This window comes from Penicillium crustosum, assembly GCF_028827405.1.
Source record: "Penicillium crustosum strain IBT 35664 chromosome Unknown utg000002l_segment0_segment0, whole genome shotgun sequence".
In the NCBI taxonomy this organism is placed as follows: domain Eukaryota; kingdom Fungi; phylum Ascomycota; class Eurotiomycetes; order Eurotiales; family Aspergillaceae; genus Penicillium; species Penicillium crustosum.
This window is the reverse complement of record NW_026623123.1, coordinates 7707702-7722043: the sequence shown is the minus strand read 5'-3', so window position 1 is coordinate 7722043 and position 14342 is coordinate 7707702. Positions and strand designations below refer to the sequence as shown.

Sequence of the window (14342 nt, the reverse complement as noted above, 5' to 3'; positions counted from 1 at the left end):
GCGCAGGGAGTAACGATTGGAAATTGTCCCGGGTAGGACGTCGAACCCGCTCGAGCATGACAAGTCATATGTTCTCGAAGAGACAAACAGCAGTCACTTGACACGATGCATGAGACCCGAGCCCCCTCGCCTCTCATAAAGTGGGAGTAAGCACCCGGCCTAATTTCCGATTTTGTCTCGAGGCAGACAGCGCAAGGTAAAAGCAAATCAAATGACAAAGACGACATGTATGAACCCAAATCGGGGAAGACAAAAACAATAATTGGTCCCCAAAAAGTGTGGGTGGGACGTTTTGTCTAAACGAAGATGTAGACGTACCCTCAGAAGACACGTATGTGGGAGGGGAAGAGGCGCTGAAAAGAGCCAAAAGGGAGTCCGGTTCGTGATGAATCACACGAGGCCTGACGACATCCAGACACCGTAACATGTACCTGAGTCGTCGGGATCTCGGTGTGGTGTGTCACGACTGGTGCTGAGGTTCCACAAATGCGAAACAAGGTAGTGACCTGCATTTGGAGGTGGTCATCCGGGGCAGGGATGATGCGTGGTACATTTTCTTTTTTTCATTATTTGTCCGTCATTCTAGAGTCGGGAATCATCCCACCAAGGCCCATGACATGGACTCTGTATGGTAGTGAGCCATTGTGGGCTGGACTTGGGAAAACCGGGAAGCTGTGGTTGTCGACGAGGGATAGTGCATGCATCAGCAGGACTCGGGGAGAAAAGGGTGTCGCAAGAGGTGGGAGGGAAGGAGTGCGGTGAAGGGGGTATGTTTTTTTCCTGCAGTCAAAAATGCAAGTGAGAGAGCAAGGCGACAACAAAGGGTATGGGTTTTTGTATCGGATAGGACTTGTGGATCCCCGAGGGCCCTTCACAGCAGGTGGAAAACAAACCAGAACAAGCACCCACCACACCAGGAAATGAATTGCAACAGAGTTCAGGATCAACATCAGAATCAAGAACCAAAAAAATTTGATAAAAACACAAGAAGGGAAGAGAATGCCACCCAAGACTAGTAGGAAATATTGGAAATAAAGAATACGATCAGAACCCGCCGGCTCCCCGACCATAGCCGGACGACGTTGCCTGCGGGAACAGTTGACCCTGGTAGACAGTAGCAGCCCGGGGCTGCTGATTCAGAGTCTTGAGGGCAACCTCGGCGGCGTCCTCTTTGGCATTGTTGATAAACTGACCGTCATACCAGTAACGAGCGGCGATATTCTGGCCCTGAACAGTGACGGTACTGGACCAGGCGGTACGACCTCCTGCGATTCCGAGATAAAAGTAATTAGCTTTCTGCTGCCAAAGGCTCGGAAACTAAAAGTCGGTGTACAAGTGAAAGGGGGGGCAATTTTCTGTGTCTTTTTCTGCAAGACTCCACTCCTTCCTGCAATGCCCACACACGAGACACATAGCAGTGGATAGAAGCAGGCTGTGTACGTAGGTATTGGATCGGGGAATAAGAGGGAAATTATAATTATCTGGTTCTGTAGCGAGGGAAGACAGTGGATGGAAACTGAGGGGGAGGAGAGGAAGAGGATTGGAAATCGGGTAAGTACCTCGCCGATCGGAGACAATGTTGAAGACAGGAGGAGACACCTTGGTGCGTGTGCAATGATCTGGATATGGTTAGCCGGGTATTATTGCCATTTGGGAGAAATTTGGGGCTGCTGATGCTTGTCCACGCATTCCAATGGCTTACCCTGGAGCTGGTCCTGCCAGCTAGGCCGGCTGCCAACACTATTCCCTTGAGGACTAGTAGTATACGACATTGTTGCTTCGTAAAGAGATGGGATATCGGGGGAAGCGGTTAAGCTTTGCAATTGAGGTGGTATGAAGTGGGATTGAAGGTGGGGAGGATATCAGTCCACGATGTTTGTTAATAACCCAATTGATGATAAAGATTAAAAGAGAAAAAAGAAGGCAAACTTCAAGGGGAATCCACAAGATATAAAAGAAAGAACAGAGTCAGACGAGCTCAATTGGACCCGTTTAGAATCTTTAGAGATCTTCTTAAATGTATTTTTTTTTTTCGATGACCTTCAAACGGAGACGACATGGGGAGCGGGGAGTCATATAAACAGTGGGCCATATCTTCAAGGCCAGGAAAGAAACCCCCCGTTATTTTTCATTTCTTCTTTTTTTTCTGTATTTTTTTTAATTTTGGTATTTCTTTTTTTTTTCTATAATTTTTAAGTATTTTATTTACCCCCTGGGAACAAACAGGAGCCTAACCGTCAAACCTAACGAAGGAGGGGGCTTATGCATGTCGATGTGGACATGGCACAGCGTCAGCCAAATCCCCCCCTCCATTATCCACCAGTCAAGGCTCGTAGGCAAAGAGTATGCGGATCATTTTGAGGCTGCAACCTGGAACGGCCCGGCGCACGCCGACTAAGCAAAATACAGCCCTTGAAGAAACGCTAGACAGCATGTAAGGGTTATGGAAGAGGGGCAAACCGGATGTTCCCAAGTTAGTTCCCACTCTATGACAGACAGGGAGATATTGCCTAATTCTCCTAGGATCCAGAATAAATGACACCTTTCTCGGAAGAAGGTTGAATGCGGATTGGATAGAAAAAGTGAACAACTCAGAGAACCCCACGTTGGTTTTTTTGGGGAGGGGGGCGATTTGCATGCGATTTTCATTTTGGATTTTTCTTTCTTTTTTTTCTTTTTTTTGTTTTACTCTCTCGCCTCACTTGAACAGAAGTACCTTAGGGCAAGGGAGAGAAAAAGGAAACGGAAAACATTATAATGTCCCGAGATTAGTTTGCGCATGGACTTGAACCGTATCGGCGGAACGGCGGGCTTCTGGAATAACTATGAGGGACTGCATGAGGGGGGTAGAGAGCTGTGGGTGATCTCTGCCCAAAAAGCGGAGCCTGTGGCCACAGCGTCAGTGTCATAGCTTTTATTGTTTAATTGTTTTTCGGGTGTGGAGGATGCCCGAAATGTAGATTCAGCCGAGTTGGGCATCGGAGAAGCGTTGCCAGCTCATCATGATGGATGATATCATGATTATTTTGGAGCAGTCGACTCCCACACATTGTTGACATCGGAAGTTGCTGGGCACCTTCAAAGCCACAGACCGGGCCGCCCTGCATGAACAGTTGCTGTTGGGCCCAGGATCAACATAGAAGAGGGATTTTTTTTATTTTTACAAAAGGGACAAAGCGATGGAATGAGGCAATATGGGTAGTATTGCCGGAGAAACGCCAGAAAGCCAGGAGGGTGTTGCAGAGATCTGGAACAAAGATACGGCCAAGAACCCCCTGGTTCATTTTCATGTTGTCGGCTAGTCCCGTCGGGTTAACCGCCTGATGTGCAGAGACCCCCATAGATGGAAATTCATCGACAGTTCATTTGTTATTCACAGAGATAAATTTTGAACCACCCCAGTCAGAGCGAATGGGGTGTTCAATTTGGCAGAGGAGTGTTGGGCATTCATGCAGAGTTGATAATATCCTCAACCATGGTTCTCAGTAATGCGGCTAACATCGAGTATGCACGAAACACGTAGAGAAACAGCCGATGGTCGGCAGGGGACTAGGCCAGCACATTATAGGGCGTCTAAAATATTGGAAAATAAAACAAAAAAAGACAAGGACAATGAACGAGGGGCTTGCCCCGCACCCAATCTTGAAGTACATCTATACATGTATGCTGCGCAGTAGACTACATAAGTACCACGTACAATTTTGGTACCTACAGTAGTAGACGTAGTAAGCCAGTATACTCGCATGTTAAAGTTATATACTAGGTATTGTATTGGCTATTTCTTGAATTTTCATAAGGCAGCAAGGCCAGGAGTGTTCTTTGGGCTGTTATTCACGCTAAAAAACAAAAGATTCATCTAGAACCAATCGATCATGAGCCCTAAACAATAGTACTAATATTTCTTCATATGGTACTCCTGCAACACTAGTTTATTTTTGGTTTCTGCATTCCAAGGAAAGTCTTAGATGAGTAGGGTGTACATGCATTTGGGATCAGGTCAATAAGTCAATAGATCCAGGATCAATAGGTCAAGAGAGCACGAGACACATTTAGCTTGAGAATCGAACCATGGTTCACAGAGTAGACTAGCCCTAGCTCGAAAATAGCAACCATGGTTCAACTTTCAGCGGTCAGACCCGTGGACTCTCAACATGCAACGCCAGCATAACACCTTGCAAACCCTTGGGAATGTGACATCGAATTGTAGGCTATCATGCTCGGCAGTGCAATATGAAAAATGCTCAAATCTGCAAGCCTGCTTGGTTCCCTGTCAAATCCGTATTAGAGGATCGCCCGGAATTAGAGTCGAGTCCCCGGAATCCCGTTAAAGATGATTCGTGTCAATGGCCAACAAGAGGCAAAAGGCAAAAGGATGAAGGATGAAAAAGCAAAAATAATTCACAAGAAGAAGCTAAACTAGAACAAGAACAAAAAAACGTTCATATCCCGTGTTATTCACATCATTAAGTCATTAAAGGCAGCATCAAGCCCCGTGCGCCACAAATATTTCGACTAATGCAGGACCAACTCATTCATCTAGTTCATCTCATCATAAACCATCGTTGTCTGCTCATGGAGCCGGGGGTCCCTGTGTCGCTTAAGCGGATCCTCTCCGTTGTAGTACCTGACCGATCAGGCGCCGAGGGCCCATGCGCTCCAGGCTCTTTACTAGCGAGTGCTGAGCGGGCAGGATCCAAGATGGACGCCGCTCGTGATGCCAGCGACGACGAATGCAGTCGTCAACTAGCGCAATTATCCCTGTTGCAACAATCACACTGAAAAAAAAAAGCGAACCGATTCATCAGCCTCATGCCTCATCATCACTTGTGCAGGGGTACCATGGGTGCATTGCGCGTGGTGCATATGGTGCATGCGGTGCATGCGTTGGTGCATTGTACACGAACCACACACCCCCTCATACGAACCACAGAAAAGAAAAAGTGAGACCAAAAAGGGGGGAGAGTAAAACAAAACAAGAAGCAAATAGAGAGCTAAGCAGAAAACAGAGGAAAACTAGCCAGGTGGTTGAGGGGTAGAACCGGGATTCAGAATAACTTACTCGGCAACATCAGGCATCGTCTTGTAAACTTCGGGATCACTGATCCACAATGAAGAAGGTGGCACCCAACCCCCCTTACTTTCCTCTTCAACAACCTCCAGCGGCGCCAGCGTATCCGGTACCAAATGAGCGATAGTCTTGGAAGTGCGCGTGTCAACCAAGAAATAAGACACTTCATGCAGATCACCCTCTTTGCGGACCTCCCTCCGCCACTGGTACTTCGTGGACCAATACTCGAACTCATATTTCTTAGTCGACCCAGGCCCTTTGCGGCGCAGCTCGACATGCGCATAATTCGAAAATTCAAGCAAAATCGTCTCACCCAGTATCGGCAAAGCGCCCAGTCCTTCCTTCTCCTTCTCCAACTCATCCTCCTCAACCATCCCCTTATTTACCTCTTCTCTCGCATCATAGTCATTTTCATGTCCATGTCCACAACCAGCCTCAAGCCTTGAATGCTGTCTCTTAAGCTCCCCATTCGGCGGACAGTGACCAGCGGCTGAACCAGGCCTAAATCCAGCAAAAACATTACTCCATGAGGTGCGCAGCGCAGGCCTTCGCTCATGAGCAGGCACAACCTCCCTCCTTGCAGAATTACACACCTCGCGCCCTGAGTCCCGGCAGTATCGCCGGAACGAGAACTTACGCGAGAAGAGGTCATACATGCGCAAGTGGAAGAGGATGACGTCGCGCTGCGAGCCGTCACGGAGATGGACGGGCGTGTCGACGCGCAGGTTCATGTTGCCGTCAATGGTTGCATCGTCGTGGCGGATGAGTAGTCGCCGCGAGGAGGGGAAGAGAGGCGCAAATGATGAAGGCGTTGAGGGGATTGCATCTAGTGGATAGAATTCTTGCCGCTCATTTACACAATAGCGGCCTTCGTGGGGGCTTGCAGGCTCGATTGGTTGAGGTTCCTCGTCGAGTTCGGCTGTGGAGTATGTTGTTGAGGCGTAGGTTGAGGTCGAGGAGCGGGGATGTGGCTCGCGGCATTCGTATGTGACTTCAGCTTCGGTTTCAGATCTGGAAATGTGTTTTTGGTTGGCTGAGTCTGTGGTCCAGTCGCTTTTGTGTGGTTTGGGGCCCATTCGGTCGCTGTGAATTGTTGCTGCCGTGCTTTTTGAGGACGAGCTGTCTGTTGAACTGTAGCTGCCAGCTTGGCAGGATTTATAGGAGCCCATGGTATTTGTGAGATTGGCCTAGGATATAGGTTGTGGTGCTGATTTGGATTATAGGTGTGTCTGTGTATGTGATCCACTGATCTATAGTGAAGTAGGCGAAGAAGGGTAGAAGTGGATATAAGCCAGGAGTAACATCAAAAAATCAGCCGTAAGTAAGCCGCAGGTGGTGTGGTTAACCAAATAAGGTATATCAGAGCAAAAGCGATCAGACCCGGCGTTTGGACCTGTAGAGAGTCCGGTTGATTCCGTCCACGGGTAGTTTGAGGAGGGGTCAGATTCTCATAACATGGGTCACCGAGGAATAATAGCAGTGGCAAGGGACATTAGGGTAATATCTCCAGAGTTAATATCAAGGATAATACAAGTGAAAGCAAAGAGAATCATATGATCGAGAGCGAACAGAGAGAAAAGGGCAGGGGTGGGGGATTTCCTGTTTGAGCAAGGCAAAATATATAGAATAAAATATCAGGGGGAATTGGGGAGAATGTGAAAGAGATGAGGGGGGAAAAAGCAAATAGAAAAAGGAATTTGAATCCCCCAAAAGCCAGAAAGCAGGTCAGAGAGAGAGAATGTGGAAAACTGGACTGTCACAATGTGGGAAGTATTTAGAACATTTGGAGGGGAAAATGGAAGAATGCTTACTTCGTCATTTTTGGGTACCCGACTCTTTGTTCTACTATCTTATTTACGAGAGCCACACGGTTGCACCTAATTATCGCAGCCTGTAGCACAAATAGAAAGAAAGGAAAAAAAAAAAAAAAAAAGGAAAAAGGAAAAAAAAGGAAACCGAAAATCAGCCACACATCCTGGGCTATGAACGAAATCTACCCTATAAGAGATGAGAGAACTCCTCTCTAGCGTATTATGTGCTGTGTGACGGTCCCTGTGTTTCGTCTTCATTCGTGGCTTTGCCCTTTTGCTTTTTTGTTTCCCAACGTGAGAACCAGTCAGATTGCGGGGGCCTGCATTGAATAGGTCTAGACACGAGATTCCCTGTACTCCGTATTCTGTACCTAGGGAGATGGGAACTACTTAGATGTTAGGGCTCGGGCCCTCTAGGGTCCAAGCACGGAATTCTTATACGCTATACAACCTACATCATAGTAGGGGAAACATCCCTTTATACACCCTTCCAAGGTTGGGCATACCTCGGACGTCATGAGAACCTTGGAAACCGTGGGCCCCACGGTCCGTTCCGATTGTGTGGTGGAGACAGTGATAGCCGACGATAGATTGTATCTGATATCTGAGAGAGAGATATAACTATACCGAGGTAGAATATCTAGGTATCATGCCATATTAAAGAACACCTGTTCCTGAGTTCCTAATTAGAGGGTTGATATATTCCGATCGTACGATCTAACTATTTTAACTTTCTTAACGGTGTCTCGGGGGGCATGACGACATGGGATCGGCTAGTTTCAGCGCACAGACTGATCGAACGAAGGGGGATTCTATGATCCCACTCAAATTCTTCACCCCGATCCGATCGAACACAAACACGATGAACTCATAGTCCCCCACTAACCATAGCCACGTCGACAGGTGATCAACACTGCATCAATGCTACGAGAAAACATTCCTTGGCCTGAACTGCGACCGAGAAAATATGTCCAATAAAATCTATATATGACCACCCGTAGCCGAGAGACTGCATCTGGAGTTCATACCGAGATGATTACAATGTCCATGAACGTTACCCTGAATGGAAATCAAAACATATGTCCAATCTGGAAGACAGAAGAGAAGGAAAGAAGGACTGGGAGCGGTCTACACCTGCGAATAGAGAGGCCGAGGAAGGTCCTCACCGGGCTTGATCAAGGTCTCTGAATGGCAACCCGAGTGGGAAACAAGCCCGGCATGGCTTCCTGGAACCGGGGCTCGGAAACCCACATAGGCTTCTCGTCGGTCTTCTACTGTGACGGACCAAGTGTGCAATCCATAGTAGGATGCAATAGAGTGGACCAACCAGCGACTGGGAAGTGTCAGCGGACTGGACAGTTTCGTGGTGGGGAAAATGCGCAAAACGTACCCGAACCCAGCAGCACGATCATTAGCCAAAGTCTCAAGCACCATCTTCTCACCATCCCGCTCGCTGTGAGAGCTGATCTCCTCTCGGAGTAGGCGGAGTCTCTCCTTTCGCTCGGGAGAGTCGTGCATCTGCCCATTCCGACCGACAAAGACAATCTCATCTTCCGAGTCGTCACTAGGAGCATCCTGCAATCCCTCTTTCTCAAGCAGAAGCTCCCTCTCGTTCCACTTCTGAATAAAAGTACGGACCTCTTCTTCCAGATCTCGGAGCATGCCATGCGCTGCGCGCGCATGCTTCAGCTTTGACCTCAGCTCTTTCGGGATGTGATGCTTCTCGTTAGCTCTCTCAGCAGCCTTCACGGCCGACTGGTGATCCGCCACACGGGAATAGTGAACATCCCACAGGGGCGCAAGATAATAAGGCATCGGGTCATGCCGAGTATAGGTAGGTTGGATATCCCAGTCCTTGGATGACGGCGGTTCCGCCCAGGGATTGTGCAACAGACGATCTTGGTGTCTGGTCAGCATTCGCCTACCAAACCCGCGCCAAAAGCAAAAAAAAAGGTACAAGCCGCGACCAATCTAGTGCATATACGTACCATTCTCCCAGCGCTGTCTCCGACGGCTACCATCTTTGCCCTTGAGCAGAGCCTCCCGGGTCTTGAGGCCATCCCGGCGTAGAGGCTCCCGACGTCGGAAGCTGACTGTCGGGGGGCGGGACTCGACTTTGACTCGTTGAGATGGGATCGCTTCGTCGTCGAGAGGGATCGACAGCGAAACGGCGGACCCACGCAGACCCGAGCGCATCGGGGTCGGTGTGGACGGTGGACTCGCTGCGGGGGCTGAGTCCGTCAGGGACATGTTCTGCAGGGAAGCTGCTGCATGTTGCTCTGTCCATGCGGAGATGGCTAGGGCCTGTTGCGGCGATAGGTGCCCTTGCGAACCCTCTGGGCGCAAGCGTGGATGGATAGCCATAATGTATGCAATGCGATCAAATGAAGGCAACAGTTCTAGGGCGAAGGAGGGATAAGGATAGGATAAGAATGGGCAAGATAAGAGACCTGGGAGAGATGATACGCAAGGTTGTCTGCACGGGACAACTCGCTGGACGCTGATTGGTGAGAGAGTGGGTACCTGATAGCCCTAGCCCTGGTTTCCTATTTTAGAAAGATAACTAGAAACTGTCCTCGGGGGCCCTCGGAAAGGTGGATCACATATCGAGGCTGTATACACTAGCTCAAGGCTGTATACGGAGTAGTTAGGCAGCCTTGTAATGATTTTCACCTACAACAGTTGTACTCCGTCGAGATATATCCTTATCTCCGCAGGGCTGTGAGTCATGGCGCAGTCATAGTGGAGTTTTTCTTCTCTTCATTCTCCATTCTCCACCTTCGATCCCCAGACTTGAATGCCTACTGCTTTGGTTAACCAGTACCTTGGATATTTTAAGTAAAGTAGAATATCAAATGGATGATTTTGTGAATGTCAACCGGAGTCCGTATTCAGAGTTTTCCAGGACCGGATATACCGGAAGTCCGTATACTACATATGTATAGTACGGAGTATAGTACGGAGTATGTAATATGTGATACAGAGCCTCGGTGTTTTAGCGCGCGGGGTCCAAAAATGGCTTGGCACAGGGCGCGTGCCCAATACCTCTCCAGAGCTTTTAAAAAGGAAAACCATCCCTTCTGCTTATTCCGTTTATTCCGTTTATTCTTCTTATCCTTATTTTCATCCATTATGAAGTTCCTCACTCTTGCGCCTCTGGCGCTGAGCGCAACGGCAACGGCCATGGTCATAGTCAACCCAGAGCAACAACCTCTAGCTCCTTCAATTGTTCAAAATCCTCTGTCCAAGTCTCTAATCGAGCTGGCCCCATACCAGACTCGATGGGTAACCGAGGAAGAAAAATGGTCGCTCAAGCTGGTAAGCCAAGTTTTGATTCGAATGTAATTATGACATAGTACTAACGATCAACCAGGACGGAGTGAACTTCATCGATGTCACCGATGAATACCAATCAGGCTCCTACGGAACCCTTCACACCACACGAGTTGTCCACTACCCAGAGGTGATGGAGCACTCGCATGAGATTCTGCCATTGTCCAAAACCCTCGACAAGAGTAACATGAGAAGCAACCTGGAACACTTCACATCCTTCCACACGCGCTACTACAAGTCGCAAACGGGAATCGAGTCGGCAACTTGGCTATTCGACCAAGTGACTGCCGCAGTGCAAGAGTCTGGCGCCAGCGACCACGGCGCAACCGTCAAGCGCTTCGATCACCCCTGGGGTCAGTTCAGTATTATCGCCCGCATTCCCGGTCAGACGGATAACACCGTCGTCCTCGGTTCCCACCAGGATAGCATCAACCTGTTCCTGCCTTCCATTCTGGCTGCACCCGGCGCCGATGACGATGGTAGTGGAACAGTTACTATTCTCGAAGCTCTTCGCGCCCTGCTGCGGTCGGAGACTATCGCACACGGAAAGGCCCGCAACACCATCGAGTTCCACTGGTACTCTGCTGAGGAAGGTGGCTTGCTCGGATCGCAGGCTGTCTATGCCAATTACAAGAAGAATCAGCGGAACGTCAAGGCCATGCTCCAGCAGGACATGACTGGATATGTCCAGGGTACTCTGGATGCCGGCCAGAAGGAGTCTGTGGGTGTTATCATCGACTACGTCGATCCGGGCCTTACTTCATTCATCAAGGAGGTTATCACTACCTACTGCGATGTGCCTTATGTCGAGACAAAGTGTGGCTATGCATGCTCTGATCATGCCTCTGCTAGTCGGTACGGATACCCCTCGGCATTTGTCATCGAGTCTCAGTTTGAGAACTCTGATAAGAGGATTCACACTACCGAGGACAAGATCGAGTATTTGAGCTTCGATCACATGCTGCAGCATGCGAAGATGAGCTTGGCTTTTGCTTACGAGCTAGCTTTTGCTCCCTTCTGATTTTGTCACACTGGTTTACATGACGGTTCGGCGTTTTAAGTGATATACCTCTAAGCTGGGTTCCCTCGTTAAGAGTACATTGAGGATCAACCTGAAGCAGTTTTTGTTTTTTCGGTCTTGGGGCTACTACCCTACATACTCTCAATTGAATGATTATAATTTGTTAAACTTTCTATCCTAGTAATTTAGAATCGTGATATTTACCTCGTTGACATGCACAATATAGTCGTAACCGCCCATACTAGACAGCAACCTGGGCATCTCATGCTCTGTGATCAGCGGCATGTGTATCGTAGTTGAAATACCGGGTACGCACTAGAATTAGTACAGCCACAAAGGAAGCTTAGTTCTCTCTTTTTTTCCTAAGCTTCTTCTTCTACTACTTTGTTCTTCTTCTACTTTATGATCACAAATTGGGAAATAGCACGCGATTCCTGATGATTGCGCGAATGTTCTAGTGACGGCTCTCCATCCGATATTTCTCCATCGGGCGATGCAGCCGACTGTTCCCCTCGTGCGGGCAGATCAGCACCGGGACTTTTCCCCTCATTGGGACAAAGCACGCGGGATCCTCGACATATACCGGGAGTGCGTCCGAGCTGTAGTACTCTGGTACTATGAGAATGTATATTAGTTGACCGATACCTCGTTCCTAAATATGTCCCAATTCTATCTTTATCTATCAAAGAAATATAGCAACAGTGAGTTACTCCTGGTAACCTCCATAGCAAAATGTTCAGAGTCGCTAATACTGGAATTCATTATGGAAGTGTCTAGCAACATTGTTCCCCTTACCGTCATTAAAGGCGCCGGCCACGAGTTCATCCCTCTCCCCAAGGGCGAGAACGCAACCACTGCCGATTTCCATTCTATCCGCACCAAGACTGAATCTCCTGCACACTTCACTTCGGGATTCTATAAGATTGAGGCAGGGCCTGAAAGACCCGCGAGCTACACTTTTGAGGAGACGAAGTATGTCCTCAATGGTCAGATCGATATTTTGGTATGTCCCCTTTTATATATATTGAAGGCTACTTCTTCAATCTTTTATTTATACTAACAATCGTGGTTCTTAATAGGATGAGGCTACTGGGATCATCCACCATCTAGTTCCGGGAGACTTTGCTTTTTTCCATGTTGGATCTAAGGTTAAGGTTTGTCATGACCCTCCCATATCTCGTACGGGAGATATTAGCTAAAGCAGGTCTAATTTCCCCCGATCTAGTTCTCAACCAAGTCACAAGGACTTGCCTTCTACGCCGTTACTCGACCCATTCGAAATCCCCACCCTAACCTTGTAGGTCGGGAGGAAGACAAGGCTAGATTGTAAGGACCTTGGGGAGTCGATCTATGAAAATATACTCATAAGCTTAATATAGATGACCTCTCAACTAAAGCCCCATGCACTAGATTTGAACATGACATGGTGGTGGTGAGATTATGAGAAAAGTACCTATGTATATTGTGGGTATGGAGTACATAGAGTGAAAAGAGAGGATTTATCATACAACATATGATTTTGTGCCTTGCCGATCCACCTGGCCCAGTATAGGGCTAGATCCAAGATATGACGTAGCCATACTCACCGGTGTTTCGCACGTGATGCCCCTCTATCCTGTCCAAAAAAATAAACTCACCGTTTTCATACTTGTCGTTTCCAATTGTCATTTCTACATCCGGCCAAGCAAATCTCCCTCCTTGGGATCAACCATTTCAACACCCTCTCCATAAACCACCCCTCAAACAGCCCACCATGACCGCCTCAACCCCTTACGCCAAAGAACTCCAGCTTGCCAGCCTAGCCGTACAACGAGCAGCCATCCTAACAAAAGAGCTACTCTCTGCCGTTGACAAAGGCGCCCTTGACAAGAGCGACGCCTCTCCCGTAACAATTGCCGACTTCGCCGCCCAAGCCTCAATAATTGCAGCCATCCATAACGTCTTCCCCGACGACGACATCGTCGGCGAAGAAGACGCTACAGCCCTCCGCTCAAACCCAGACCTCCTCGCAAGAACCTGGGACCTAGCAACCAGCATCCACCTCAATGACCCAGAAAGCGAAGCCCTTCTCCACACCCCAAGTACCACCTCCGAACTTCTCGACCTCATCGACCTCGGCGCAAAAGGCGCCTGTACCCCCACTAGCAGGACCTGGACTCTAGATCCCGTAGATGGAACAGCAACCTTCATCCGTGGCGAGCAGTACGCGGTCTGTCTCTCGCTAGTCGAAAACGGAGTCCAGAAAGTCGGCGTCCTCGGCTGTCCCAACCTTTTGGAGTCAGGACCCGTCGCTGAACAGCGCGTCGACCGCGACGGTCTCGGCCAGATGATCTCAGCCGTTGCCGGACAGGGCGCTACCATCAGACCTATGGGTCTGGGAGCTTTGCTGCCGGGGCGCCCGCTTGAAATTGTCCCGCAGGTTGGGGCTTCCGACGTGCGGTTCATTGATACGCGTGCGGCGAAGACGCAGGATCTTGAGGCTCATGCACGTGTGGCGGCGGATCTTGGTTGTCCGTGGCCGAATCCGGTGGATTTGTGGTCGGCGCAGATGCGTTATGTTGCTATTGCCGTGCAGGGGGGGTGTAATGCTTTCGTGAAGGTGCCGCTGAGTCCGGAGTATCGCTCGAAGATCTGGGATCATGCGGGTGGTATGCTTATTGTGCAGGAATTGGGCTGTCTTGTTACCGACCTTGAGGGGAAACCGGTTGATTGTTCGCTGGGTCGTACTTTGGCTGGGTGTCATGGTATGGTTGTTGGGCCGGCTTCGGTTCATGGGAGGATTTTGGAGGCTGTGAAGGAGGCGCGGGGATTGTGATTTTTTTTCCCGACTGCTTTTATATATGTTTGCTTTTTTTTACATCTTGTTCTTTTGCATATTGGTTTTGATACCCTAGATAATCATATCATTGGCATGGTTACTATTGATATTAGTATACTACATACATTCATGTGGATAATGTAGACGCTTCTACCGACCTGAGGCGTGAGCACTGGCCCCTTTCCCCGCGTTACCCTGATTCTCAAGTAAGAAATGCTGGCTGTGAAACATACTGTGTGCTTACACCTTCAGTAGAAAGGTACTTTGTGCCTGTGTTTCATACTAGTATTT

The 14342-nt window shown here is 48.8% G+C and overlaps 6 protein-coding genes across 6 annotated transcripts; 3 read left to right on the top strand and 3 right to left on the bottom strand.

Annotated features, from left to right (window-relative positions):
- Nucleotides 1-1044: 1044 nt before the first annotated feature.
- Nucleotides 1045-1772, bottom strand: N7487_006415 (uncharacterized protein; the record flags this gene model as incomplete). The annotated part of the gene is made up of 3 exons (XM_056874162.1): nt 1045-1265; nt 1560-1619; nt 1703-1772. 3 exons carry the CDS (start codon nt 1770-1772, stop codon nt 1045-1047), a joined length of 351 nt encoding a protein of 116 aa, XP_056731882.1.
- Nucleotides 1773-4431: 2659 nt separating this feature from the next.
- Nucleotides 4432-6237, bottom strand: N7487_006414 (uncharacterized protein; the record flags this gene model as incomplete). The annotated part of the gene is made up of 2 exons (XM_056874161.1): nt 4432-4775; nt 5060-6237. The coding sequence occupies 2 exons, from the start codon at nt 6235-6237 to the stop codon at nt 4598-4600; spliced, it is 1356 nt and encodes a 451-aa protein (XP_056731881.1). The 3' UTR covers nt 4432-4597.
- Nucleotides 6238-8007: 1770 nt separating this feature from the next.
- N7487_006413 (uncharacterized protein) lies at nt 8008-9609 on the bottom strand (the record flags this gene model as incomplete). The annotated part of the gene is made up of 4 exons (XM_056874160.1): nt 8008-8212; nt 8270-8777; nt 8868-9379; nt 9557-9609. The coding sequence occupies 4 exons, from the start codon at nt 9607-9609 to the stop codon at nt 8008-8010; spliced, it is 1278 nt and encodes a 425-aa protein (XP_056731880.1).
- Nucleotides 9610-10011: 402 nt separating this feature from the next.
- lap1 (putative aminopeptidase) lies at nt 10012-11233 on the top strand (the record flags this gene model as incomplete). Its single annotated transcript, XM_056874159.1, has 2 exons — nt 10012-10197; nt 10253-11233. 2 exons carry the CDS (start codon nt 10012-10014, stop codon nt 11231-11233), a joined length of 1167 nt encoding a protein of 388 aa, XP_056731879.1.
- A 763-nt stretch (nt 11234-11996) lies between these two features.
- Nucleotides 11997-12563, top strand: N7487_006411 (uncharacterized protein; the record flags this gene model as incomplete). The annotated part of the gene is made up of 3 exons (XM_056874158.1): nt 11997-12236; nt 12313-12387; nt 12459-12563. 3 exons carry the CDS (start codon nt 11997-11999, stop codon nt 12561-12563), a joined length of 420 nt encoding a protein of 139 aa, XP_056731878.1.
- A 423-nt stretch (nt 12564-12986) lies between these two features.
- On the top strand, nt 12987-14048 carry N7487_006410 (inositol monophosphatase family protein; the record flags this gene model as incomplete). Its single annotated transcript, XM_056874157.1, has 1 exon — nt 12987-14048. One exon carries the CDS (start codon nt 12987-12989, stop codon nt 14046-14048), a length of 1062 nt encoding a protein of 353 aa, XP_056731877.1.
- Nucleotides 14049-14342: the final 294 nt, after the last annotated feature.